The 27,953-nt window shown below is 39.3% G+C and overlaps 3 protein-coding genes across 6 annotated transcripts in view; all 3 read left to right on the forward strand.

The window, feature by feature from the left end:
• The window catches only part of nsd3 (nuclear receptor binding SET domain protein 3), a 28,523-nt gene extending 23,015 nt beyond the window's left edge, over positions 1–5,508 (forward strand). For all 3 annotated transcript variants that reach the window (XM_085294984.1, XM_085294986.1, XM_085294985.1), the window contains one exon: positions 207–5,508. In XM_085294984.1, the coding sequence (XP_085151110.1) occupies positions 207–472 (266 nt within the window). In that variant the 3' untranslated portion in view covers positions 473–5,508. The remainder of the gene's footprint in view (positions 1–206) is intronic.
• A 2,631-nt stretch (positions 5,509–8,139) lies between these two features.
• Positions 8,140–18,315, forward strand: plpp5 (phospholipid phosphatase 5). 2 transcript variants are annotated; one of them, XM_085294987.1, is made up of 8 exons: positions 8,140–8,312; positions 9,843–9,983; positions 10,079–10,187; positions 11,177–11,267; positions 11,382–11,445; positions 11,533–11,657; positions 12,114–12,284; positions 13,304–18,315. In XM_085294987.1, the coding sequence occupies exons 2-8, from the start codon at positions 9,913–9,915 to the stop codon at positions 13,471–13,473; spliced, it is 801 nt and encodes a 266-aa protein (XP_085151113.1). In that variant the 5' UTR covers positions 8,140–8,312; positions 9,843–9,912; the 3' UTR covers positions 13,474–18,315. The 2 variants fall into 2 exon arrangements, with proteins under 2 accessions (XP_085151113.1, XP_085151114.1); XM_085294988.1 differs by having other exon boundaries at positions 8,142–8,288.
• A 118-nt stretch (positions 18,316–18,433) lies between these two features.
• Positions 18,434–26,517, forward strand: cdc45 (CDC45 cell division cycle 45 homolog (S. cerevisiae)). The gene is made up of 18 exons (XM_085294989.1): positions 18,434–18,659; positions 18,783–18,842; positions 19,233–19,325; positions 19,572–19,709; positions 21,319–21,465; positions 21,562–21,620; positions 21,706–21,754; positions 21,850–21,911; positions 22,001–22,051; positions 23,599–23,718; positions 23,832–23,963; positions 24,055–24,153; positions 24,234–24,395; positions 24,495–24,633; positions 24,715–24,798; positions 24,910–25,028; positions 25,550–25,626; positions 26,008–26,517. Exons 1-18 carry the CDS (start codon positions 18,609–18,611, stop codon positions 26,070–26,072), a joined length of 1,707 nt encoding a protein of 568 aa, XP_085151115.1. The 5' UTR covers positions 18,434–18,608; the 3' UTR covers positions 26,073–26,517.
• Positions 26,518–27,953: the final 1,436 nt, after the last annotated feature.

Here is a 27,953-nt window from a genome sequence, read left to right on the forward strand (position 1 = left end):
CACATACTCATTTGTAATCTGGTTCACATGCTTTACACCAGTTTTCCCAATCAAAGAAAACACGAAGTGTGATGATCAGAGTTGTGATTGACATGTCAAGTGGACTGCAGATGTGGTGGGCTATATGTGTTATTTATTTTTAAATAATCTCCTTTTTCAGTTCTCTGACTTGATGCGTCTGTAATTAACCCATTTCCTGTCTCCAGGGCGGTGGGAATGCCCGTGGCATGACTGCAGCGTTTGCAGCAACCCGGCCTCGTCTCTCTGTGACTTCTGCCCTCGCTCCTTCTGCCGGGATCATGAGGCGGGGGCGCTCACCACCTCCTCCCTGGACGACCGCCTCTGTTGTTCCAGCCACAACCCGCTCAGTCCCCTGGGGGCCAAATCCAGCTCCACCCAGCAGCGGCGCTCCGCTCAGAGCCCCGTCAGAGTCAAAGAGGAGCCGGAGTCAGGCCAGCCGGCCACGGAGTGATAAAACCCTTAATACCTCATTCCCTGCAAAGTGTGCTCCAATCCACCTCTGATCCTAAGCAGTGCACTACAACAGGGAATACAGTGCTTTTTTCTTTTTTTTTTGACACATGCGATGGCCGCAACTCAGAGCTGAGACACGCTGACGAACACCTTGATGCTGTTTTGTGGCGACAGTAGGAGAAGGACCAGAAATCATCAGGCACCGTTTTCCCTCCTGTCTTGCCATAAAACACCACTACTTACACTCTCTGCAGCTCGCCTGCGCCCACTGGAGGGCCCAGGCCACCACCTCATTATGTTGTTTTTAAATTTTTACTGCTATTTTTTTTTCTTTCTTTCTTTTTAAAGCAGTGTAAGCGTCGTCACGTCTCCAGTTCCTGGCACTTTGAAGAACTCACTGAGTGAGGTGGAGGAAGGGGCAGAGAGGAGGAAAAGGATGTGGGAGCTGAAGCTCTCCATCACCACCAAGCTGCTCCTCTCCTTGTTTACCTGCTGTAAGCTGTGGTCTCACACACAGGGTGGCTTTAGGATGGAGACGAGCCAGCTTTTCTCGTGATCTGTCATCCTCTTTATCTGTTAGAGAAAAGGAGCGGCGGGGAAATGACCAATTTCGTGCAATTTGTTTTTTTCCAGGACCACACTACATTCCAACCTTCCTTAAACATGGTTTTAATATGCTTATGGGTATAGATAAATATAATTATATACAGTATCTATGTTTGTTAATGTTTACAGACAGATTCTCTCACTTCATCTCAGTGAGTGGTGTATTATGTTTGTTTAGGTGTTGAACATTACGCAGACCTCCTTGTGAAAATAGTCCTATTAAGGTGAAATATAATGGTATATAGTGAAATGGTATGACATTTCAGAAGTTCTTGTGATTTTCATATTGCCAGTCTCACTCGCCATTGTGTACATAATTGGCTCACAATATTGTAAAATACTAAAAAGATCAGGAGGGGGCGGAGCCTCACCTCTCTGATTGTTCTTGGAAGATGGAAAAGCTTTTTCTTTTTTCTTTTTTTTTTGTAATAATAATTGAAAAAAAAAAAAACAAGACAGATCCTTTTTTTAAAAATTCTTTCTTTAAAGCTATGTTTTCATGTTTCCTCCAATTAGTTATTTGCAAAGTAGATGGAGGGGCCCAGCTTGTGATCACTGGTGCTGTCTTAAAGAAGTGTTAATAAGCCTTAAGTTTGGGTTTTTAGCTGTAGTTACTACTGCCCAGATGCAGTCCACTTCGGTTGTTTCGGTTCGGCGTACTGTGACGGCTTTTTTGTTTTCGGGGATTTGGGTTTTTTTGCCAGACTTTTTCTGAAAAGCACTTTCACGCGGCTCATTGCTACTCACCTTAGCTAGGTCATACGTATACAGAAATGTATATTAAAAGAACATATGACAAGTGTTTCAAAATGGATACCTCTTCTTCTTGTATTATTGGAAGTTAAACTGTGTTGTAACTTTTTGCCTCTCGGTCAGAAACGTGGTGAGCGCTGGGTGTGGCTTGTTTCTTCTGAGGAAAGTGGCCTAAATGCTGTTTTTATTTTATTTTATTTTTGTTTCATATTTCTTTTATTGTTTGTTTTCTTTTACATTTTTCTTTGGCACACAAGTAGGAAAGACTGCCAACCCAGCTTCGTCCAAAAAAAAAAAAAAAAGAAAACAAAAAAAAATGTCCTCCGTGTCCTCCAGAGACACTTCTTCATTTTCCAGCTTGAGAAAACTCTTAAGGCTGGGCTTTATATGGAGACGTAATGGTGTAACAACAGTTCAGTCCAGTATAATGTACAAACTTCTGTACAGTGTTTTTAATCGCTCATCGTCAAATCTCAAATTTTTGTATTTATTGCACCACATTTTATACCAATTTCTTTTTCAAACACCAGTGCAGTAACTTGTCTCCCTCTGTAAGGAAATAGGCTTAAAAAAACATATGGGGAGTTTTACGTAATATACCTGTATTTTCTTTCTTTTTCTTGTTTTTTTTTTTTTTTTTTTTAAACATTTGGTGTAATGATTCCACATCCGGTAACAGCCGCTGCTCATCAGCCTGTGTCGTGACTCACTGTAATTGGTGTTTAAAAGCAGTGTGAAGCACTTCAGTATTGGAATGTAAAGTTTCTGTTTCAGAGCAGGTTTTGCAGCCCGGACTCAGGTGGTTGTCACTGAAGGAAGCTTTTCTGTGATCGCACCTTGCTTTGTCAGTTACACTGATGTTTGTTTTGTTTTTTGTGCCCTTAAAAGATGTATTTTCTCTTTAAAAAAAAAAAAAAAAAGTGCAACAGGGTAAAATGGTGCCAATGTTTCCAATCAATTTAGGTGATTTAGGGTCTTTTTAAACACTCAGTTGCCCGTTTATTAGATAGAACTTCAGAACTGGGATGAAACTTCGAGGAGGTTATAATGCTCATTATTTTTCTACTGATGTTGATGACGGTAGAATAAATGGAGCCTTTTTCAGACATGATATGAAACATACAGGGCTTCAAGGTGCTGACACTCAGGTGCGTTTTTTTTTTTTTTTGTTTTTTTTCTTGTTTACCTGAGTGTTGTTGAGGCTGACTTCAGTCTACCCACACTGGTACATCACTAAGAGAGATCTGTTTTCGCAGACGAATGTTTTTATTTTAAGTGCTAATAAAAACTGAGCCAGTGAGTTAAAATGACATTATGTTCTTTATATTGTTGTTTAAGGTATTCTTTACTGAGCTGAGGAGCATGTGCAGTCCTAATCTTTAGTGGGATTGCATGAGTCGTAAACTCGTTCAGATGTCGATGCTGATAGATTAATCGTGGGTAAATATCTGAAAGGATGATCTCTACGCCACCTCTTGCCCAGTCACCAGCTGGGATTGTATCCAGCCTCTTGTTACGCTACAGCTTCTAAATGGACAGTTTTATTCTCCGGCCTCTAAAACAGGGATGTCAAACTTATTATACATCAAAGGCCACATGCAGCCCACTTTGATACTTAGTAACTGTAAAAACACAGTTAAAAGTCCAAAAGTTTATCCCCTCAATATTTCCAAAGCTGGACAGATTGGAGACTTTGCCAGGCCAGTTCTGGCCTTTTGTTTGACACCCTGCTCTAAAAAATTTGCCACCTCTAAAAACAAAAGCTGAGCATTATAGCTTTCTTTAAAATTTTATTTCAGGCCTGATAGCAGTGTGGGTTGTTGTTGGTTTTGCCTAATAAACTGGCAGCTGGCTGTAAATCATGAGGGAGAAAGAATAAAAGCCTCCGAATGCAGAAAACTAAGACGTACTAGACGTGTTTTAGTTGTTTGAAAATACTCACCGTTCATTGACAAATTATGTTAATATGCACAAGTCCGGTTTCTGTGCGCTACAGGATTTCAGTTTAAGTGTGAGGCCTTGAACGACCTCTGGACACTGATTCTCACTGATTCTCGCTTGTGGCACACAACACAAGGCCTGATTAGTTTAGGCAAAGTTTGAGGCAGGACACTTGATGCCTACTCACTCGCTGTGATAATCACCTGACTTTTTTTAATGTCCAACAACAGATATTTGTGAAAACGGGGACGTTAAAGTCAGATTTAATTCGACCACGGGGAAATGAACTTTTTGGGGTCAGACTTCTGTTTTAATTGATTGATGTGCATTCAGAAATGCATAGAAAAGCTTGAACTATGAACTTTTTGCCCCCTTCAAGTTAAAGTCTCTCACTCTTCTGCATTCGGCAGTTTCTTTCCTATAATTCCTGTTGTTTTGTGCCTTTCAGGAAGCCTTTTTTAAGATGGGATTCCTGGAGGCGAAAAAAAGGGGATAGTTGTATTTGTTTTGTTTTTAATGCAATTAAGCACTTCTAGTTTTTCTTTTCTTTTTACAACTGTATTCCTTGATAATCAAGTAGGTCCATGACTAAAGCACCTATTTGTGTACTCCAAAAGGTCTGTGCGTCTAAACTTTAGTTTCTTTCTTTTTTAATTTATTGATGTACTGTTTGTTTGCTTAGGTTTGGGTTTTTTTGAGCACAAGTTTCGTACGTGTATGATTATCGAACCGTAGGCATCCCTGACTCGTGTTATCCGCTTAAACAAAAGCGATCATTTATGATGATAAAACTTGTCTTAAAGCTTCTGTTTTTTTTCTGTTGCTTAGCTGAACTGCATGCTTCCAGACAACGACTTATTGCCAATGTCTTTTTGTTTGGTTGTTTTTTTTTGGTTTTTTTTATTGTATTGCACAGAGATTCTGCAAAACCGAACGGCCTTTATTTTCCTTCGCACCTGCAGATCGCATGATCGCGCTCATTTTTTTGTGCCAGTTTGTCCTCTCCCGGCCCTCCTGCCTGACAAAGCAGCAGTATTATTTAAGTGTTCATCTGAGTTACTTCAGAAACTGTCTGGTGTGTATGTTTTGGTTTGAAGAGACAGCATGTTTGCTCTCATTTAAGTGGCCCTTAAATACGCCTAAGGAGGATTTTATTTTGTTTTCCACCCCCTGTCTCTGTGTCAAAGGGCATGTTTCAGTTCACTGTAATGTCTTTTGTGTTTTGTGCAATGTTGCCGACTGTCATTTTGGGGTTTTTTTGGGTTTTTTTTAATTAACATGCTGTCAAATAGTGTTGGAATAAATAAATAAATTCACCTTCATAAGCACTCATGATCTCTTTTTACTTGTAGTAAAATTGCTTACAGTAACTCTAACTGGGGTCATATCTATCTCTCTTGGTGTTGCTTCAATTAAAAAGTGGATGAACACAAAATACCATGTTAATTACTGTTCAATCTGTGTTACTGCATACTACATTATTGTTGAAGAACTTGTAAATAGTTTGCATTGAACTTGCATAGGATCTTGTTACTGTGGCGTGCTCTTTTTGCCTGTAAAATTCTGCTTCTAAATGTGTGTGACTGTTGAGACGACACTCTTTTTGTACATGACTGTCTTTTTATTTGAGGATATTGATTCTGTCCTTTTTCATTCGAAAGTTGAGTTTGAAGAGTTCAGACATGCCTGAAGTTTGACTTTAATAAAGCTGTACTCTGTCTCAGTGAAACACTCCCACTGTGTGTGGCTTCTTTTTTTTTTATTGTTTGGTGAGAACAAAGTGAACCAGAGCAAAATGCATCCAGGGGCGAATTCTTACCACTCTGCAGTGGAGTTATTATACAGTCGTGGCAAAGAGAAAATAGATCATGCTATTAACCTTCTAAGACCCAAACTCTTTCATGGCATGCATTTTAAATTTTTCTTTGCTATTTGAGCTGATTGGTACCTGATGAATGTAAAAACAAAAAATTACCAGATTTAAAAAAAAATTTTTTTTACTGAATTTTGTTCCTTAAAAATGAGATCCACATATGAGGACATTTATTTTGATAGAACAGTGGCAGCATAATGTCCTTGTACGTGGATATCAGGCCTTGTAGAGGAAAATTAAGTATTTTGGTCTAGACATCCTAAAATGTGATGTCCACATATGTGGACTCTAGGTCCTAGGATGTTAATGTCAAAAACTAAAATCCAAAAGTAGCGTGTGATTGTAGAACTGCCTTTAGCAAGTGTGAAATAACTTAAAGTAATCATGATCTGTATGAGTTTATCAGTTTCTCAAAGCATAATGGAGGAATTTTGGCCCATTCCTTACAATTTCAGACATTTTAATTGGGTTGAGGTCAGGTTATTATATAGTAGATTTTGTGCTTTGGATCATTGTCTTGTTGCATGACCCAATTTCAGCCAAGCTTTATTTATGACCTCACATTAGACCCTAGAGTACTTTGGTAAACAGAGGCTTATAGTTGACTAAGTGACTGCTAAACAAGCACCAATCATCACCATGTTTGATATAAGGTGTTTGGATTTCTCCAAACGTCCTGCTGTGTTCAGACATCTCCACTTTTTTCAACATTTTCAACTTTCTCCTAGCAGCACATACTGTTGTGAATTTTTACATTTACCATGCTAACTGAGGAATGCATCTTGTATAACTTCTTTGCCACTATCTGATCATTTTAAGAGTTACACAACTTGCCTCATTCGCCCATTTTTTTCTATGCTCTTTCTATGTAACCTTCCAAGTAGTAGGAGAGCTGCTCTACCTGAGCTACAGCCACCCCTATACATAGAGAGTGAAAAGAGGTGAGTGAAGAAGAACAACGTACCATAGGAACCCCCCAGCGGCCTAGGGTTGAGGGTCACCTGATCCAGTTTTAACTATATGCTTTTTCAAAAAGGGAACGTTTTAAGGCTAGTCATAAAGGCAGAGAGGGGTCTGTCTCCTGAATCCAAACTGTGATCTGGTTGCATGGAAGGAGGACCTGAACGCAGAAGGATCTGCCTCCCATTCTACTTTTAAATATCTGAGGAACCACAAGTAAGCCTAAAAGTCTGAGAGAGAAGAGCTGTATTGAGATAATATAGAAGCAGTAATGGTGTGTCTAAGTCTGTCCACATACTGCTTCTGCATTTTGGCAAATTTGTCATTATTCATCTAAGGTTCTGTGTACCTGATATGAAGACCCAGACTGGAGTGTTTGTAAGGGGCAGATTTAAGCCTCTCAGTTATATACATATATAGAGTCTCAATCAACCCTAATCAGGCTGGTGCCTGATAACAAGATTTAACCAAAGTCATAAAGACCAAAAATTCATGACATTTCCTTAGCATTTTTATTTTGTTTTGTAAGGATGCAGTATCGTTTTCATCTTTCCCAAAATTCTATTTTTTATATTTATTTCAGTTAATAAAAACATTTTTAGTTTACACCTAGTATTAAGTTTCTGTTTAGTTTTATTTACTTATATTAATCTTGCTCTGGAGAATTATCGGGGCAATTATTTTTAAGTGTGTATTTTAATGAACTTTACCTTCTTGGTAACTGGTCCGGGACAACCATACAATGAGTGAAATGCTATTTCTCCTACCTCAATGTGCGGTAAAAACATATTAACAGGCAAAACACATAAAAATCCTAGAAATATAAACTGGGAAGCTTTGAATGGATGAGTATTTAATAAGTGGAGCTAAACTTATGCAAAAAGTGAAATATTTTACGAAGACGCAGCAGTAAAGAAACAAACATTTAGGCAATAAATCATGCAGACATCTTCTGTAACCTCTAGGTGGCCATTCGTAACGTGACGTGGCTTCTTGCATCCCACGTGTAAAGCAGGAAAAACTGATCTACGACAACTTCCGGTTTACAAAACATCAAGAAAATGTTTTTCTCCTTTGGAACGAACGTGGATCACCGTGAAGCATTTATATCATGAGAACATTACAACCCCCCATCCGAAAAAAAGTAAACGAAAAAAAAAAAAAAATCAAAACAGCAGAAAAGAATTGTCCATCGAAAATTACTGAATTAACACTTTTATACCTTGATTAAAAATCAAATGTTACTAAATAACACACAGGGAAAAGGTAATAAACTGTCACCATACCTCAGTTTTATAATTGCTGGCCATCTTTTTAATATACTTTTTAAAAAATGTACACAGTGAACTACACAATCGCAATTCTTCACTACAACTCGCTTTTTTAAAATCTATCTATCTATCTATCTATCTATCTATCTATCTATCTATCTGGAGTACGACGGGACTTTGAGCCGCATTTAACTTAACACTTTCATTTTTAAGGCTTTTATTTTGACAGCTCACACCAGACGCGCGTGCGGTGTTCGTTAGCTTCACGCAGCGCTCTTTCTCCTCCTCCTCCTCCGTGACATCCCTGTTTCTCTCAAATCTAAGAATGCGCGACTTACACCTTCGGTAGACACAGAAGAGTTAGGGGCCTGCTTTATGTTACAAGAAGAGTAAACTATGAGGATAAAGAGGTAAAGAACAGCTTCCGGTTTAAGGTTAGTAGTGTTAATTTTTGTCAATTTGCTTGACAACGCGGAAATTCGGCCAGATGTCTATGGTGACAGATGGTGCTAGCTCTGCTTAGCTTAGTCTGCTAACGTATACTTTGTACAGATCACTTAAATAATAATTTTCCTCTGTACCGACGGCACTGATCATAATTCAATGCGTTTATGTTATATCCGGTCAAATGGAACCTCTTTAATATATAGAGCATCTGGAAGTGGAGGGCACAGTTGCAGCATGTTGGCCTTTATGCCAGATTTTAGACGTGGTCAGTGTAAATACTGATGTAAACAGCCTTTTTATCTTTACCTGTATTTATCTGTGCGAACATACGATGTGTAAAGAGGGGGAGTCATCAATTTTATTTTATTTTTTGCATTTCTTTTAAAATAATAAGCTCAAACAGGCGCATTTGGCATCGTTTTGCCTGTGATTTCAAATGAATGGTGCACTCATGTATTTATTAAGATTACAAGATTATTTTCTCCTCCTTTAGACCAACACCAGATGTTAAGTGTCAAGATCATTTTACATACACCCCATTTTTATGGAGTCCCTTAAGATAGAGTTGTTTTTAACCTTGTGCAAATCAAGTTATTTGGCTTTTGAGAGCATTTTATTGTGGACACAAGTTACACAACGGTTTTTATCTTGTGCAAACAAGTTATTTATCTCTTCGAGCAAGTGATTATCTTAATCAAACAAGTAATAAGATAAAAAAATATCACCTTACAGGACTTAGTGGGCTCCATATATTTACTGTAGTACAACGTTTATATTTGCTGTTTTTCTGTATATAGGATGTATAAATAATGTAAGTAGCTTTGCTTTAATGATGATTATTTTGAGAAACTTGGAATTGTTACCTTTCGTGTGACGTTTCATGCCCTCATTTTGGTAAACGGGGTTATCTTTTAACTTAATTTCAAACGACGGGTGGTTGAACTGGAGGTGGTAGAGTTAAGATTTTTATTGGGAGTGATGGAATGGATTAGAAATAAGTACATCAGAGGGGCAACTCAGGTTGAGTGTTTGGAGATAAAGTTAGGGGTTAGACCGAGATGATTTGGGCATTTGCAGAGGAGGAATAGTGAGCATACTGGACAAAGGATGTTGAAGATGTAGCTGCCATGCAGGAGGAAAAGAGAAATACTTCAAAGGAATTTTCATGGGTGTAGTCAAGGAAATTTGGTGTGATAGAGGAGGATAGTAAGGATAAGGGGAGATGGAGGCAGGTGATTGGCTGTAGATGTTAAGGTTAAAACTAGACTTACAGCCCAAAATATTAACCAGTATCACCAGGAGGTGCCCAGGAAATAACTGTACCACCTCAACAGAATAAAGCAGAATAACTTCAGCTGTTTGTAATGCACATACTTGTAACTAAAGTATTTTGCATAAATCACTGAAACTATTTAAAAAAAAAAATCAATAATCTTCTCATCTATTTAGGTTTCATTGTTTTTCTTTCAACATCTAAATTAAAGTAAAACTAAAACTCAGCTCTCCATTGTCTTTAGTCCCAGTTAAGTTAAAAGATGGTGGAGTGAAGATGTTTGCTGTTGACTGACGTCCACTCCGAGAAACAAAATGAAGAGGAGGCTGCTGCGTGGTTTCCTGTCGGAAATTTCCATCCGGCTGGCGCTGTTGGTGGTGTTCCTGTAAGTTATCCCTGGGACAGGCACAACATCTGAATGCAAGCATTTTGTTTTATTGTGGGCAAACACCACCTTAACACCATTTGTGCTTTGCTCAGTGTGACGGAGCAGCTTCCTCCTTTCTACCGTGAGATTCAGGCAGAGGAGATGTGGCTGTATAAATTCCACCGCGTGGAGAGGGACCATGTACCCACCTCTCTTATGTTTGTGAGTATAGCTGTTTGATAAACTGGAATAAATAAAATCCCTCTGGTCATTTTTGTACTTTATTGGAACACGTTAACTTTCTGCTGTTTTGTAGGATCATTGTAAAGTTTCTTTTTAGGACCTTAACTCCCATAAGTTCATATTTCTGTGAGAAAAAATATTCATAATATATCATAACTCTCTGGATTTTTATTAGCTTTAAAATTAAACCGCATGATGGTTAATTTACATATTAAATGAACATCTTGTCTTTTTAGTTTGGGTATGTTTTGATGCACATCAAGAACGTAGCTATATGATCATGAAAATCTTTTGTTTACAGTTGTTGTTTGTTCTGATGACGTAGAGTTAATATTTACTGAGTGTGACTGAGCTCTCACAGGGGAAATCACTTTAAACAAGTCCAACACGTGGACAAAATCGTAAAGTCCCCCTGTGACTCCAGAGGGGAGTTTTGAGACGTTTGATAAACTGGCTCAAAACTTTTAGAGGCGTGGAGTGTGGAGAAGAAATAAGTTTACCCAGTTTAACCAGTCTTGATTTCCTTAAAAACGGCTGGTCTATTATCCTGAAAGTTTTAGGAGTCCTAAAACATCAGCATGGGACGAAAGCTGTACTGCACAATGGGGTATTTGATATGTCCAATAATATGATTTTGAAAATGGTCTAAAAGGTCTTAGCAGCAAAAAATAAATAAAACTATGGAGAAATCTAGTTTAATTACCCAAAAACAGCCCCATGTTTTTAAATTCTACCAGTAAGCATATTTATGAGTTATAAGTAAATCACCCACCATACAGCAGGTGTTGTTAAAGGGGTAAACTTTCCATAGAGGCTGTAAATGTGCTTTTCACTGCTGTAACGTTAGACATTTTAATATTGAATCTGTGGAGAGTTTTGTGTGTGTGTGTGTGTGTGTGTCCAGTCTCAGATGGAGAGGATTTACAATTATTATTGTTATGATCTCCTCTTTTGTTGATCTGTTACAGAGTGTGGCGGTTTGCACCCCGCTGATTGTAATCCTGGCTTTCACCTTCCTGAATAAGTTGGAGCGTGGTGATCTGAAGGAAGCCTCACTGGGTAGGAAACTCGTGCAAAAGAGCTTTTTGGTTTGTCGCATTTAAATGTGTGGGCTGGCTTTTTGAGTTGATTTATCTTTTTCATGATTCAGTTCTGTTTCCCCCTGTCATCCAGCTGTGACTCTGACTCTAGTGCTGAACGGAGTTTTCACCAATGTCATCAAACTTGTAGTTGGCAGGTAAGCATGTTACATTACATAGCACATTCAACTTTAACCAGAAGCTCCACATTTGTCCTCCATGTTCATTCTGTGTCACATCCTCAGGCCACGACCAGACTTCTTCTACCGCTGTTTCCCAGACGGTCAGATGAATCTGGAGCTGCGATGCAGTGGTGACCCAGATGTCATCATGGAAGGCAGAAAGAGCTTTCCCAGCGGGCATTCTTCCTGTAAGAGGCTGTTATGGTCAATTATGGCTGCAGAGCTGGTACATTTTCATCAGCAGGCAACAAGAAAAGTAAATGGAGGCACAGAGTGAGGCCGGGGGGCGTATATCTCAATGCACATGTATCCAAGTGTGTAATAGCCTTTAGGCTCTTATTTCATTGTTAGACTCATGCCTGAGTTATAGTACTGCCTTAAATCTATGAACATAAAAAAAAATCAGAAATGCAACTGCACATCTCAGTGAGGTAGACTTCCGCAGCTGAAGTCTCTCTGCCCTTTCAAGAAAGGGAACTGTATGAGATTTTTCAGCCTCTTAATAGCAGAGTAGTGCAGACCACATCATTAACTGGTGGGGATTCAGTGCAGTGCTATAATTTCAGCTCTGATTTCCCATTTTGTGGCATAAAACTTCCTCTGGCTCTATTTCATCCCTTCCGTTTCTTTCTCTTTCGTTGCAGTTGCCTTTGCAGGTTTGGGCTTCACAGCGCTCTACATTGCAGGAAAGCTGCGCTGCTTCACAGCAGCGGGCCAAGGCCGAGCGTGGCGGCTGTGTGCCTTCCTCACTCCTTTACTCATTGCAGCTGTGATCGCCCTCTCCAGAACCTGCGACTACAAACACCACTGGCAAGGTCTGTTAAATTTGCTTGGTCTGAACACTGCAAAATACTGTAAGTAGTTGGCTTTTTTAGCTGACAAATTTTGGGTACTATTTTAAAGACAAATCTCTATCAAACGCTTTTATTTATGAAGGTTATCCAGACTTAGCTGTCTGTATGCGAAAACGTAATTAGCCCCTTGTTAAGTTATGAATTAACTTGGTGAACAGTGGTGAACCTTCCCAGGAGTGGCCAGCCTACCAAAATTACTCCAAGATTGCATCAATGACTCATTGAAGAAGGTCACAAAAGAACCCAGACAAACATCTATGGATGTCTCTGGCAAGGTGAAAACCAACGCTGACCAAAAAGGACACAAAGTCTCATCTCACATTTGCCAAAAACACTTCTTGATGATCTCCAAGATTTATGTGAAAATATTCTGTGACAGTCGTGATTTTGACATTTTTGAGTCCCATTAAATCTTGAATAAAACTAACAGAGCATTTAGTAAAAAGAACGTCATAACAACAGTTAAACATGGTGGTGGTAGTGTGATGGTCTGGGGCTGCGTCAGGACCTTCACAACTTGTTGCAACTGATGGAAGCATGAATTCTGCTCTCTATCAGAAAATGTGAAAAAGGAAAGGTTTTGGAATGACCTACTCAGAATCTGGATTAAAACTGATTCACATCTGTCGCATGACCTTAAACAGGCTCCTCATCATTGAAAACCCTTCAATATGACTTAATTACAATTCTCCATAGAAGAGTGGGGCACATCACCTCCACAGCAATGTGAAAGACTCATTGTCAGTTATCATACATGTTTGATTGCAGTTCTTGCTGTGAAGGGTGGCAGCTTAGGTTTACGGGCAATGACTTTTTCACACAGGGCCAGGTAGGTTTGGGTAACTTATCACATTTGCATGATGAACCCAGGTGCTTGTGTTAGTTATGTCCATATATAGTGTATAATAGTGCATAATGTAAATAAGGGACTAATTTAGCAAAAGTTCTTATCCGTGTTGTTATGTGTCTCCTTTACGCAGATGTGCTGGTGGGGTCTCTGCTGGGTCTCGCCTTCGCCTGGCTGTGCTACAGGCAGCACTACCCTCCCCTTCGGGACCCAGACTGCCACAGACCTCTGCGTCACAGAGAGACTGTTCCTGCCGCACAGGAGCGCAAGCTGGCCAACTCCACCTACATCCTGCCCATGTAGAAAAGCTGTAACTGCATTTTCCTCTTTGCTGGTGTCATTTAAACTGAGTTGCACAGTAATCCATGTAATACTGTTTTTTCACTCTTTAGGGCTGGGCAGCATATCGGTATTTAAGTTGATCATTAATCATTGTCTATGTATTCTCTGGGTTTTCTTTTTGTAGAGGGAGACATGATACACAGTTTCTTTTCTGGAATGAATTTGCATCAATTACCGATTCAAATTTTCTCCTACATTGTTTCTGAAACCCTTGAGAGCTACACTAGCACATTAGCAGGTGTCTAGCAGGTTTCTAGTCCCGTAATTACCCAGCAAACAGGTCAAAAGAGGTCGCAGTACGACCACAAAAACTAAACCGTAGACAGACGTATGTCAGTGTTGTCTCAACGCAGAATAGAGGCAAGGTCAGACAGTAAAGTGAGGAATAACAAATCGGGTTACTGCAAAAACACTTTATATTTTTACAGTTTTCTGCATCTAAACTGTATTTCATTTGTGGCACAGTGAAGTTTATGCATTGAACTTTTACAATTATCTCCTCCCTGTCCTCGATGTCAGTGTCATAGACTCAGGAACGCTCAGGAAAAGAAAGAGGTCACACGACATGATTATTTTTTCTCCTGATTCCTCCTCTCGAGACACTTTTTTGTTTTATTCTCATCAATAAGGAGATAGTGGGGAAAAAAATCTTGAACACAAGCTTTCTCTTACCAGAAAGTCTAACAATGATGTCCGGTAACCTCATGTATTTTTCCAACTGTGACTTGATGTCTGAAAATTCCGCTGTGACAGTTATTCAGTATTGAAATGTTTGCTGGGTACAGATGGGGTATCTCATTATCATGATGCTGTTCTCCAGCCCAGCTCTGCACACTCTGTGTATTGTGCCTATAGATCACATACTTTACTCACAACAGCTGAGCAGGTTATCTACACAGCCACTGTACAAACAGTCCACCACTCATCAGTCTCTGGCTCAGCTGCTGTGAAAGAGTTTCTCATGTGAGAATCACTTTGTGATTGTTTTGTAAACTTGCAACTTTGTAAAGACGCAGGATTGAGGCTTAAAGGGAAGCTAACCGCACTCTGAGGTTCATTTCTGTGCATAGACGCCTCCTCTGGTGAGAAGAATCGAAACTCAATGCCTGAGGATTTTTCACCATCTGTTTCAGTCTTTGTGGTTTTGGAGCTGGCTCAGGCTTAAACAAACACTGGGAGCAAACATCAGCTTGTTAGGGGTCAAAGTCCTTGACTGTCCTTTCTGTTCACAGATCAAAATAGCACAAACACACCTAGTAAAACCTCAGAGAAACATGTTATGACATGATGACACAGACAGTAAGATGTGATTAAATGATCCAGTGTAATGGAACTTTTGAGCTTAGATGCTACTGACCACCAGACCATGTCTCTCTTGGGGTTACTGGGTAAAACTGCATCTGTCATGATGCCTGTTATAGCATATCACAACACTAAGATACTTTGTGGTAAACATTTTGTTGTTTTTGATAAGGAATTGGGTAAAGACACAGGATTGTCTTTGTTATACCTGCAAATTAAGAATGTGAAATTAACTTTATGCTGCCATAAAGTGCAGTGGCAGCAACAGCCTTTCAGTTTAAACAGCCTGGCTTGATGTTGGCTGGTCCCACGATTAAATCATAGCTAACAACGAGTTAAATATTACTTTGACTTTCCCATCTTTTCTGTGGTGTTTTGATGCTTTGATGATGTAAAACTTTGAAAAAAAGTCAATACTTTATAGGTAAAACCTTCTTAAATTGCTGAGCACTGTTGTTAAAACAAAAGTGCAATTAATAGGGACTATTTTCAGCTGCGGATGAATACACATATAACATTCCAGTAGTTTTTGGACAGCAGTGAAGCTCTGTGGCACAGAGGAAAACAGTATTTGTTTTGGTTTTGAGCATATATTTGGTTTAGTGATTAAAAGTATATAACACCTCCAAGTGATTCTGTTAAATGAACTTTCAGGAGTGCAAACAACTAAGCACTCCTCTTGCATTTAAAGCCAAGTTCACGTAAACATATTGATCACGCTTGTTTATTTTTACTTTATCGAATGCTTTAAAACTTTCTGTCTTCCTATAATATATGTTCAATGTTTCCATTTATTGATTTTTAAAAAAAAACAAAACTTCTCTGTAAAAAGTCCTCCACGATATTAACATCCTGATGTAGCAGTGCTGCTTTACGCTTCTCAGTTTTTCCAGTGCCTGCTTTGCTTTAAATGATAAAATCATCTCTGGTGTAACAGGACAGCTCAGCCAATCACGTTATTCCAAGTCACCGTAACTGTAAAGCGAGTTAAACGAGTCTTCTCAGGCTTACTGTAGATGGGGTACTGTAGGTACTGTTTTAACCTCTCCAGGCGATGGTGCTACCCTCCCAGTGCTCCTGCTGGCCAGGTTTTTCTCTCCAGCATGTAAACTCATCGATCGTAATCTGAGACATTTAACGCTACAATTTGTGGTTTGGGCGTATTTTGAGTTTTTATTTATTTAATGTATATTTTTTTCTGTTTGTGTGTTGAACCGGCCAAAGTTTTGCATGGTTAACCCAAGCATAAAAGCAGCTGGATCTCAGTGGTTACAGACCAAACTTGGCATAAAGAAAGCGGATAATTTTTGTGCCTTTGTTTACTATGTTCCTCTCAGTTCATGAATGAAGTGTATGCTGCATGTTATGGTGTATGCTCTCTGTCATGTAACCTTTTTTTTTTTTCCTTCCTGAATCTACGTTTTGTTTGTTTGATTGTTTCCAGTGTATTCACTTGTAAACAAACAAATATGGCATGCTGCATTTTTTTTAACCTCAGAAAGAAACGTGTCATTTCTTTTTACTCAGTGGATTAATTGTTGGTGGAGTCAAAAGTGAAGACGTGTGTGGATAATGTCAAAAAAAATTTTAAAAATGAGACAAGAGGAGAGAAATCGTATCTGAATTTCTTTGACAGATGTTTTGGGGGTACTTGTTTACTTTTTGGGGAATGCAGGAGTTTACTTGAATTTTTAATATTTGTAACTTTAGAAGTGGTTAGGATGAAAATGGGAGCAAAGTTGTGGGTAAACTTTGAAGGTGTGACTCACCCTGAAGTCGGACATACAAATTTTCCCTCCGGCCTGTAGTGCTGTCTATAATCTTAAATAAAATGGAGCTAAATGTCCATAGTAAAAGAGAAAAATCTGAATTTTAAAATGTATTTTGAGGAACTCTAAGCAACAGGATTCAAGCACCCTAAAGGCAAAAACATTTCTACAGCTGATTTTTCCCAATCTGACCAACTCGTACTAGAATTGTCTTGATGAATAAACAAGGAAAAATCTGTAAGTTCAATTTTTGGGGTGAACTGTCCCTTTAAGGCAAAAAAAAAGGTCATTAGGCTGCTGCTTTTTCATAAAATCATGCATGTTTCACACATATTTTTTTGCCTCCATCCATTCTATTAATTTATGTAATTTCAGGGCATTCAGAGTGATGTTGGGGGATTCTGCTGAGACTTTCCTGTTTGCTTTGTTCATGCCATGATCGTACAGCTCATTCTGCTTATGTGCTGTTTGTGTTGTGATGCTTTTAATGAATCTCCCCATGACACTGAATGATCTCTTGTCCTTTCCATGTTTTCTTTGGAGTCAGCAGTCCTGGTTTTGAGTTTGTATGTGATGATGGATGATTAATAAATGAGGTTAAAACGCATGTGCATATCAAATTATGGCGCACCAGTATTTGTAGATGATGTATTGGGAGGTAATCTCCCGGACATTGTATGTATTTACATATTGTGTGTGGTAATAATTCAGATTTTTAAACCTCTAATCAAAACTGTAACCTGTGCCACCTCTCTTTTTGTAGTTTTTCACCTATTATAATCAAACTGAAGCATGTAGTTCTGCTGGAAATTATTTTAATGTATTTCAAGTAATGACTTCGCAGGGTAATGGACAGTTGGTGGGTGGATAGTTTAGCAGACGTTAGGGTGTGTAAATCAGATTCAGGTGGTGACACAAATAAACAATTGAACGCACCTTTTTTTAAATAATAGAATTCAGTTCAACTTGTTTTGTGAGTTTGCGGGAGAAGTTTTCTTTCAAGGCCTTTTGCCAGACAAGCTCATGAGATACATTTATATACTATTCAAGTGGAAAGGGGTTGGGCAAAATCCTTTCCAATATGTTTTAATCTAAATCAAGTACTTTTTAAAATTTCAGTCTATCACAGCTTTTATCATTAAAGTCTAAAAATGTGTGATTAATGCCACTTTTATAGCTATGCCAATGAAAACATCTTTAATAGTACATACTTGTAAAGTGTGTGTCACTACTGCGCTCCAGGTTTACATGAATACATTTATACTTGGTTAAGTGAACCTCTCATATAAATTCACACAATTTCTGTTATTGTAACCACACGGTGGAAAACTACAATTTTGTGAATGTGTGAAGTGTGTGCATAAGTCATTGTTTTAGCATTTTTACAGTTAGACTTAAAACAGTATGGTACAGAAATCATAGTTGTGAGGTTTTTGTGTTTTTTATTAAATTGTTTTCCTATGTCTTTGCAGTCAGGGAATAAACAAAATAATCATTCTGACACACAGAAAACTGATTAGATCTTTCTCCAAAATATAGAGGTAGAGAGAGGTTACCATCTATAATTGTTTATATTATTATAAATTCACCATTCAGGTAATATAAATGTAAACACTAATGTTAAAATAATATTGTGTTCTTAATAAAGTCTAAAGGAGTTTACACATATTATAAAAACATCGTTATGACATTTAAATAAATTAATAAATATTTCAAAATCGATATAAATAAAGCTATAACTTTATTTCAGCTCTCTTTAGTTCCAGTACTGCTTTGTTTCCTCAACCTGGTAGGCGGGACTTCCAGCGTTGACGTTGCTGATTTTCTTCTATCTGATTGGTCGGGAGTGACGTGTAGATTTGGCGCCACATTTCCAACAGGGAACAGAGCGGCATCGCTGTGTGTGTATTGTCAAAGCTCCGAGCCTGACAGCAAGCCAAAATAACCCGCAGTTTATGCCACCTCAGGGTGATTCGATTAGGCTCGTCTTATTTTAATAGTTTTAATCGACTGACTTCTCTGAAAATGTTCATCGCGGACATAAGAAAGGATTTTTATGAAGTTGTCGCCAACCAGGTAAGGCTAACTCTAACATTAGCCAACATTGCCTAGCAGCTAGGAAACTTAACATCTGAAATCGCAAACTGAAATCGCAAACTGAAATCGCTTACATTATAAACCTTCTCGTGCTACTTACAGAGAGTCGTGCTCCTGGTGGCACCAGACATTGACGCTCTCTGCGCCTGTAAAATACTGCAGGTAAGACAATAAAATGTTAGCAAGCGGCAGCTCCTGTAGCCTTTGCGTGCACAGTTTTTGACTGTTTTTCCACTGTTGTTTTGCCTCTCTTGTTCTAGTGGCTTTTGTGCATGATGACGAACATTTGCGCTCTTAAACTAAGGTCATTGTAGAGGGTAAACAGAGAGCATGCTGATTAAATACTTCCAGTTATTATGGACTTTCGGACACCCAACCGTACTGTCATAATGGGGAGGTTACCATCTGTTCATGCATTAACTGGGAATATTTAAAAGTACTGACAGTAGGTTTCAGTAAGTGCTGTTGCGGTTTATGGAGCTTTTTTGACTTTTACTGTGTTCAGAGTAATTATAAGCTGATGTAAACACTGACTGTTTGTGTCTTCACTAGGCCTTGTTTCACTGTGACCAGATCCAGTATACACTTGTGCCAGTTACAGGCTGGCAGGACCTTGGCACTGCCTTCCTTGAACACAAAGAGCAGGTATACTTAAATAAGACCAGAAGGCTGTGCTGTAAAGCGAGATTGACGTTAACACGTTATTTCAAGCCAGTATGAAGGTGCTTTTAGCTTTTTGAGATCACCATGGAAACCTTTGCTTTTTTATGCGTTTCTGCTTGAGAACCTGAAGTGGAAAGCTTTGTAGTACACTACTCTGAGCCTGCACATGAATATATGACAGTAAACACTGAACCTTATATATTGTGTTGACTGATTTTTGTGCTGCAGTTTCGATACTTTGTTCTCATCAACTGCGGAGCAAATGTTGACCTCCTTGAGATGCTGCAGCCAGATGATGACTCCATCTTCTTCATCTGTGACACTCACCGGCCTGTAGATGTGGTCAATGTCTACAATGATACCCAGGTGATGTGCAATGGTTTGCTAATTCGGGCTATATCCCCACTAATAAGTTCACATAGGTTCACAGGCTAGGGTCTACCCCACAGAGCCTCAGAGTAGCACAGGGATTCACTCAAGGCATGAAGTCTGAGAAGAGAAGGATCAGATGGAGTCAGGCCTGTAAGACTCAGCTCAGTGGCAGAAGTTTGATGAGGATGCGGACCCTACAGCTAAAGGGGATGTAAAAATGAGGTTTCGAACCACGATGACCATGATAGGGAGCATGATAGTGGAGACGTTTGGAGTGTAAGAAAAAAGAAGGGCCAAGTTGATGCATTATTTTAAAGCAGAAGGGGGGGGGAAAAACAGTTCTGTATATGTGAATTTAAAAAAACATCTTCTCACATCATCAGTCTCATCAGTTTGTCTCAAGAGCCAAATAACAACACACACATTTCCTCCAATTCTATTTGGCACTGTGTATAATCTGTCCACCGGTATGTGTGTGTTTAACAATATTAACCACTAGTTTGCCTGTAGAGCCAGGCTCTTCAGGTGTTTGTCACCATTGCTTAGTCCACAGGGGAATAGGCAAGATAAAAAATTGTAAAACCTTTACAAGCATCAAAGTCCAAAACTTTTGAAATACTTGTTGTTAAAATAAGTCCAAAATACATGAATCGACCATCTTTGCTCCACATTCTCTCCAGCATGCCGGTGAAGTGCCTAGCTAGTTAGGTATAAGATTTTTTTAAATTTCTGTGACTGATAATGTCCAGCGGGCAAAGTTAGCGTAGGGGCCTTTAAATATGTAGATAAAGTCTCCTTTTTGCCCATCAGAACTACAGATGGAAGTACTCTTGTGCTATTGTGCTGTACTGTATTTGCAATCTGGTACAAAACATCAAATAGTTCATTATCTTTATGCATTTCACTGTAAACAATGATCCATTTGCACCTGAAGTTCAAGATTAACAATACTCTGTGAAGGTTCTCAGTCATCCAGGTCATCGTAGTCAAAGGAGCTTGCAAAGAAAAGCGTCTGGACTTCTTTAAGTTGCTTGAAGACGTTTCACCTCTCATCCGAGAAGCTTCTTCAGTTCTAAGGTCAAATGGTGGAGAGTCCCAGATATAAACCTAGTGGGAGTGACCCCCCACAGAGGGACAAAAGGACCCCCTGATGATCCTCTAATCGCCTGAGCCAAGGTGGGAAACTGGGCGTGGGTCCCAATCAGCCAGAGTTTCGGGTGTGTTCACTGTGAAACCTGGCCCCACCTTATCATGCGAATTCCTGAGGTCAGATGGCCCAGGATGTGAGTGGGCGTTAAGGCGTCTGGGAAGGGATCTCAAAACTGGATTATAGATGGCAGAGAGTTGGTGTCGTAAACCCCCGCCTCTGTTCAAAGATGGTCGCTCACAGTGGACATAGATGGCTTCTTTTACTCCTCTTTCAAACCATCTGTCCTCTCTGTCCAAAATGTGAACATTGGCATCCTCGAAAGAGTGTCCTTTATCCTTAAGATGCAGATGGACTGCTGAGTCTTGTCCTGTGGAGGACAATACTCCCTTAACAATACTCCCACTTGTTTGTGGAAGTGAGCGTTACATTAACTCTCTGTCTTCTGCTCAACAGATTAAGCTGCTCATCAAACAGGATGACGACCTCAGCGTGCCGTCGTATGACGATATCTTTCGAGATGAAGATGAGGAAGGAGAAGACTCTGGAAATGAGAGCGATGAAGGCTCAGAGCCGTCTGGGAAACGCAGAAGATTTGATGAGGTACGTATTAAACTGAGTCGGTGCTGCCCGCAGGGATGAACTGGTAGCGTGAACTGTAAAGGCTATTACATTGGGGCTGTGGTCCTGTGTTTGCAGGGGGCTGTCGAAAGGAGAATTGAAAGGCAGCGAGCCAAGAGGGAGTGGGAGGCTCGAAGGTGAAGTGTTTTTACTTAGTTGTTTGGTTCTTTCTGTGCACAGCACAACAGTTGAATGCATGCTTACCTTTCATTAATTTCACAGGAGGGAAATCCTGTTTGACTATGAGCAGTATGAATATCACGGCACCTCGGTGAGTTTTGACAACCTCACATAAGTAATATAAGAACATTAATGTTACCTGAATTTCTGAATGAACTCCTGAATTTTAATTTGTTTTCCTGTCAGGCTGCGATGATGTTTTTTGAGCTTGCGTGGGTTTTGACTAAAGATACCAAGGATATGCTGTGGTGAGCTTTCTGAGGAGATCTTTCATGGCAAACAATCTTGAAATACAGTTTATACGGTCTGTTAGATGTGCACTGCTTCTTCTTTGCAGGTGGGCCATCATCGGGCTGACAGACCAGTGGGTTCATGATAAAATCACAAAGTAAGGATGCCCTCAGTTTTACAAAACTATTATCAAAACAATTATAAACCAATTTCCCAAAAGCTCAGGACACTGAAAAATGTAAATAAAAGCTGAAAGCAGTTGCTGTCAAACCATTTAAAACCTTAAATCAGTCAAAATCTGAGAGTATTTATTTATTTATTTTTAATGAAAGCATGCAAAGTTTTCATCTTGTACTATGGAAATTTTGAGACTTACTGGCTTGCAAATTACATAAGGTTGATACTTCTTGGGGCTTTTCTTTTCCAGCTCACTCATAACTCATTTTTTTCTGGGTAAAACTGACTTTTAAGCTCCTTTACACCATCCACTCCAGTTATAAAAATCTGAAGCCAAAATGTCGTTTTTGTCCAGAACCAATTTTAAGCTGTTTAGGTGTTGTGGGATATAACATAATCCCAAAGACAAAACTGCACCAATTTGTCTGTCAAGCTGACAAAACTTCAAAAAGGCTAAACAAGGATCGTGTCACCATGTGAGACAGGTGGCTTTTATATCAGGGGTGTAGAAAAAGCTGAGCCGTACTGTTGAAATTGCACAAATTTTCTTACACTGAGATATTGCAATGATTGAATGTGGAGTTACATTTCTTTACACTGACACAAAGGGGAATTTTAGCTGGTGAGGTCCATTTAAAATCAAAGTAAGCTGTTTGTGGCCTGTGATGTAAAATGAGTTTGACATCCCTGGAGAAGATCTCTTTTTTATCCATATTTTGTCTCTGTACGAGATTCCTTCTGTGCTTTTTTGTGGACATAAAAAAATTTTTTTATATATTTTTTAAATTATTTATTTATTTATTTTATTTTTTTATTTATTTTTTTTAAAGCATTTCAGGTCTGAAAATTTCACATAGTTCTGCGCCTGTGATGTTATGAGGGCTCGAAATAAGGTGCCAAATTTTGACCCAATGCTGTGCACTTTGAGTGTCGTGACTCAGTTTGAGTTTAATATATTAAAGTTAAAAAAAAAAAAAAAACATCAGCAGATTCTCATGAAAATTGCTTTCCTTGTCTTACTTGATATATAAAAAAAAGAAATCAGTTGCTTAACAAATTGGCCCTCCTGGAGATATTATTGGACTGGAAGCAGACAAGTTCAGCACATGGACTCGTTAGCGATGGAGCCATGCTCGTGCAGAATGTGCTTGAGCACTGACTTACTGAAATGGGGATGATGATGCCTCAGCTGAAGGATGTGTTGTTCGGGAATAATGGATATCACAGATATGTCACTTGGCTATATCATGAGCAGTGTTGCACCCCTCATGCTGAACTGTGCTGGTGACCTGCATCCAAAAAGAGGTTTAAATTGTGACGGTTCAGACCACAGGTTTCCACTTCACCTTTAACCCTTACTGTTCAAATATAATATTTCAAAGATTTACCAGTCATTGCACTTTGGGTTCTGTCTGAAATATAAATACAAGGAACCTTTGTGTAAACTGATCTCTCTTTTTTTTCTTTTATATTTCTGCTGAGTTATTATTATTTTTGTCTGCCTCGCTTCTTTTTTTTCTTTTTTAGTATGAAGTATGTAACCGACATCGCCACTATGCAGCGACACGTTTCCCGACATAACCACCGAAACGAGGATGAGGAGAACTCGCTCTCGATCGACTGTATGAGGATCTCCTTTGAATACGAGTATCCTTAACTCATCTGCCTTGTTGCCTTTTACAGATCTTTATGTTCCACCTGATTTCTGCCACACAATTGCTAAAAATTACTGAAAGTCAGAGCCTTAACTGTCTCTTCAGTCTTCGTCTTACCCTTTACCAGCACTGGTCTCTGTATGAGAGCATTTATAATTCCTGCTACACTTCCTGCAGCTTCAAGCTCTGGACCTTAAATGGCCAAAAGAAACTCCAGGAGTTTTTAGCAGACATGGGGTAAAGTGCTTTCTAATCCATGCTTTGTGTCTTAACAAACTTCCTCTTTTTGTTGAGCCGGAATTTGTTTGAAATAAAATTTGTGTTACAGACTGCCGCTGAAACAAGTGCGTCAGAAATTTAACTCCATGGATATGTCGATCAAAGAAAACCTGAGGGACGTCATTGAGGAGTCCTCCAATAAATACGGGTATGTATTTGAATGGCAACCACTGACTGCTCATCCAGTCTGCTTTTCCCTGTTCTACTCCCATTTCTCCTCTTCATCAGTATGAAGGACATCCGCATCCAGACGTTTGGCGTTCACTTCGGCTTTAAGAACCGCTTCCTGGCCAGCGACATGGTGCACGCTACTGCTGCCTTGCTGGAGAGTGCTGAGAAAGACGACAGCGAGACTGACAACTTCATCAAGGCTCTCGATGCCCTTTCTAGGTGTGCAAAGGAAACTAAGTTCACTCTTCAAAGACTTAATTTGCTCACATTTCCTTTAAAAATGTCGTCTTTTTTTTTTCTTTTGTTTTCTCTGTGCAGGAGCAACATCGATCGTCTGCATTCGGGTATTGAGCTAGCGAAGAAGAAGCTGATTGCCATCCAGCAAACGGTCGCCAGCTGCATCTGCACCAACCTCATCCTGTCGCAGGGACCCTTCCTCTACTGCTACCTCATGGAGGTGCGAGTGTTTGGATGCCTGAGATGTGCATGCTTTCAATTTTATTTAGCCATATATCCTATTCACATCCTCTCTTTGTAGGGAACACCTGACGTGAAGCTGTTCTCCAAGCCCATGGCGCTAACGCTGCTCTGCAAGTACCTCCTGAAGGCTTTTGTCCATTCGGTGAGTGTCTGAACGCTATCGGGACTGATTCACAATGTAGACGGAGGTTCACTGAAATCATAGTTATTCAAGTCTCTCTGCTCTTTCACTCACGGTGTCTTGGCCAATTAGACGAGAAATAAACGCTGCAAACTGCTCCCGCTCGTCATGGCTGCCCCCAAGGATGTGGAGAAGGGAACTGTCATTGTTGTGGGAATCCCACCAGAGTCTGAGACGTCCGACAAGAAGAAGTAAGTTTCTCAGTTTATGATTTCTCTCCTTCTCAACCTGCATCTCTGGTTAACCTGATTAGCTGCTTTTTGAAAGAGATCAGAGTCCACAAATCTCGGCAGGACCTAATCTCAACAACTCAGAGCCTGCTGGAGATGTACGGATATAAAAGTTTACCAATGTGAGCTGATTTTTGTCCATGCAATGCTCTAAAAGTCAAAACCAGAGTCTTCAAGTGGTCTCTGAGGTTAATGGTGAGCCTGTGTATGTGATATGTGAGAAGAGTTATAAGTTAGAAGCCTTGCAGCAGCGTTCTGAACAACCTGCAGACGTTCCAGGTTCTGTTAAGACGAGCAAATGCTGAATTATAATATTTCAGACACAATTAAATAAAGGCGTGAATATTTTCCAGTTCAGAGCATGACACAGTGGGACTCAAATAACAACTAGTGGCTCTAATTTATTTCCTTTTCACATTTTTCTACCAGTATACAACAATATTGCCTCATTTCCTCCTCTGCGTTTGTTTTTGCCCTTTTAGTTTCTTTGGTCGTGCATTTGAGAAAGCTGCAGAGAGCACGAGCTCCAGGACTCTTCACGACCACTTCGACACTTCAAGTAAGACACAGTAAAGTGTTGTTTGTTTGGTTTTTTTGCTGCTGTGCAGACAGTCAGTGAATTTGCTCTTGCATGTCTGCAATGTGGCCACTAGGTGGCAGCCTAGTCTTTGTTTAATGTGCAGTCTGTTTGTCTTGCCATTCTCACCCAAACTTTCAGTTGTGATGCTGTTACTCAGGATTTTTAGTTTAATCTGTCATGTCTCATGTGTGAAAGAATATTTTAGAATATTCTGCTCATTCCCATCTAAAATATTTATCCAGTTCACCATCATTTTAAAAATCGCAAGCAAAAAAACTCCTCCCGGGATGTCAGACCGCTGCTGGATGATTTGTCCTGTTGGCATGTTTTTCTTTCTTATCTGTGTTTTTCTTTCTGCAGTAATTGAACTGAAGACTGAAGACAGGAGCAAGTTTCTGGATGCGCTCATCACTCTCCTTTCATGAGAAACTGAAGCTCTCCCAGGGCGACAGATCAGCTGCTGGTCACATGTGTCAGGCGTGTAAAATGTCACCAGCACCAGAACTTTATCCTTGGTTTTGTTTTTTAAGGTTTTAAGTGGTTTTTATGTGTATATTGTACAGTGTTTTTGTAAATGTGTTGTTTTAAATTTGTCTTTTATTCCTGAATGTGAGAAGTTTTAAGTCATTCACATTTTAAACATGTTTAATAAATCATTTTATAGAATGGAGACGCGTTGATTTTTATGCCTTTTTTTATTTTTATATGATCAGGCATTATTAACTTCTTTTTTTTTTTATACTCTTGCAGTATTTAATATTTTTTACCTTATCTAATGTATGACCAGAAAATCCCACATTCTTCACGTGTCATTTGTTGAACTTTTAGCATGTCTTGGCTTCACTGCGGCCTGAGAGAAGTCAGCTGTTTATCTCAAAGCCTGGCCGGCTTTGCTTTCTTTTTCCTGAGAAGATAAACAAAAAAATTACGTGAGGTAAGTTTTTGTGTAAATTTTGCAGAATGGCAGTTTTGAATACCAAAATAGTTTTTAGTCTCATATTTGCTGCAGTGGAGGATGTTAAGGTAAACAGTGGTATTGTCAGGAGGGCGTGCACATCACCTTGGTTTAACTCAGTATCTGCGAGTCATGCTTTAAATAACTCAAGGCATAATTTTAAATGAGAACCCATAAAGGTGTCCTTAGTTGCCATATTGTAGTTGTAGTATATACAGAGACTGACGGGTATATTGGTATTTAGAATCAGCTTTAACGTTCAAGTACACATACAAGGACTCGGGCTATTTATGCTCACTTCTCAGTGAAAGAAGCATTTACTTTCACTTGACTGTCAACAGACAGTACATTGCATTATTTATTTTTAATATTAATAAGAGTTTGTTATATTACAACAGTTGGGTGAGTTTGTACACTGCATAAACAGAGGAAACAAGAGTTTTTTAAAAAAAAAGCAAAATGTTTGTGTCAGAATAAAGCGCAGGCAAATATTTAACAGTAAGAAACTCTGGAAATAATGACAACTTTAATACGGCAATTATTGTTAAAAAAAAAAAAAAGATGTACCAACTAATAACAAATTCTACTATTGCAGTATTTTGTGGTTATTTAACTCAAACTACACATTTAAAGACTTTCAAATCGTATGTGAAACTTTTTACGTATTACTGTATTACTGTTAATGCTTCCATAGGAGCAGCCAGGTGCCCCTAATCAAATGCACTTTAATACCTAACTGTGCACACCTTTATAAGCAGAGATGTATTAGTTTGATGGTCTGCAGCATTCAGGTAAAACATCAGGAATGAGAAGCCCAATAGTCTGAGATGAGTTATATGGCCAGGTGAGAAGCTTTAACAAGAGGAAAATTGTCAAGACAGTACAATTAAAAAAAGACTGAACAAGAATGGTTTGTTTGAAAAGATGTGCAGGAGAAAGCCTGCTTTCTGGAAAGAATGATGGCAGGAAGACTTAGGTTTGCAAAGACTTGTGCAACAATGTCCTTTGGACAGGTAAGAGCAAAGTGAAGATGTTTGGCTGTACTGCAAACATGCACAGGGCCATGTTGGGAGACAACCAAACATAATATTAGCACAATCAACTCGTACCAACTGTCGAGCACAGTGGTGGAGGGGTGATGATTTGGCCTTATTGTGCATCCACAGGACCTGGGCACCTGGCAGGCACTGAGTCAACCATGAACTTCTCTGTATACCTGCATACTCTGAAGTCAAATGTGAGGTCATCTGTGTAACAGCTAAAGCTTGGCACAAACTGAGTCATGAAACGGCACAATGAGCCCAAGCACAGCAGCAACTGTACAACAGAATGTCTGAAAATCAAAGAATGA

This window comes from Mchenga conophoros, linkage group LG12 (genome assembly GCF_057382185.1).
Source record: "Mchenga conophoros isolate Kocher_MC1m ecotype Shallow Benthic linkage group LG12, M_conophoros_male_GT1.1, whole genome shotgun sequence".
Classification (NCBI taxonomy): Eukaryota; Metazoa; Chordata; class Actinopteri; order Cichliformes; family Cichlidae; genus Mchenga; species Mchenga conophoros.

Excerpts from the sequence above, each read along its gene's own strand:
- plpp5 (XM_085294987.1), top strand. The coding sequence starts at position 9,913 with ATGAAGAGGAGGCTGCTGCGTGGTTTCCTGTCGGAAATTTCCATCCGG. Across the intron at positions 11,268-11,381 it reads TCTGAAGGAAGCCTCACTGG|CTGTGACTCTGACTCTAGTG; the intron begins GTAGGAAACTCG and ends CCTGTCATCCAG. Across the intron at positions 11,446-11,532 it reads ATCAAACTTGTAGTTGGCAG|GCCACGACCAGACTTCTTCT; the intron begins GTAAGCATGTTA and ends TCACATCCTCAG.
- cdc45 (XM_085294989.1), top strand. The coding sequence starts at position 18,609 with ATGTTCATCGCGGACATAAGAAAGGATTTTTATGAAGTTGTCGCCAAC. Across the intron at positions 24,154-24,233 it reads GAGTCCTCCAATAAATACGG|TATGAAGGACATCCGCATCC; the intron begins GTATGTATTTGA and ends CCTCTTCATCAG. Across the intron at positions 25,029-25,549 it reads GAGACGTCCGACAAGAAGAA|TTTCTTTGGTCGTGCATTTG; the intron begins GTAAGTTTCTCA and ends TTGCCCTTTTAG.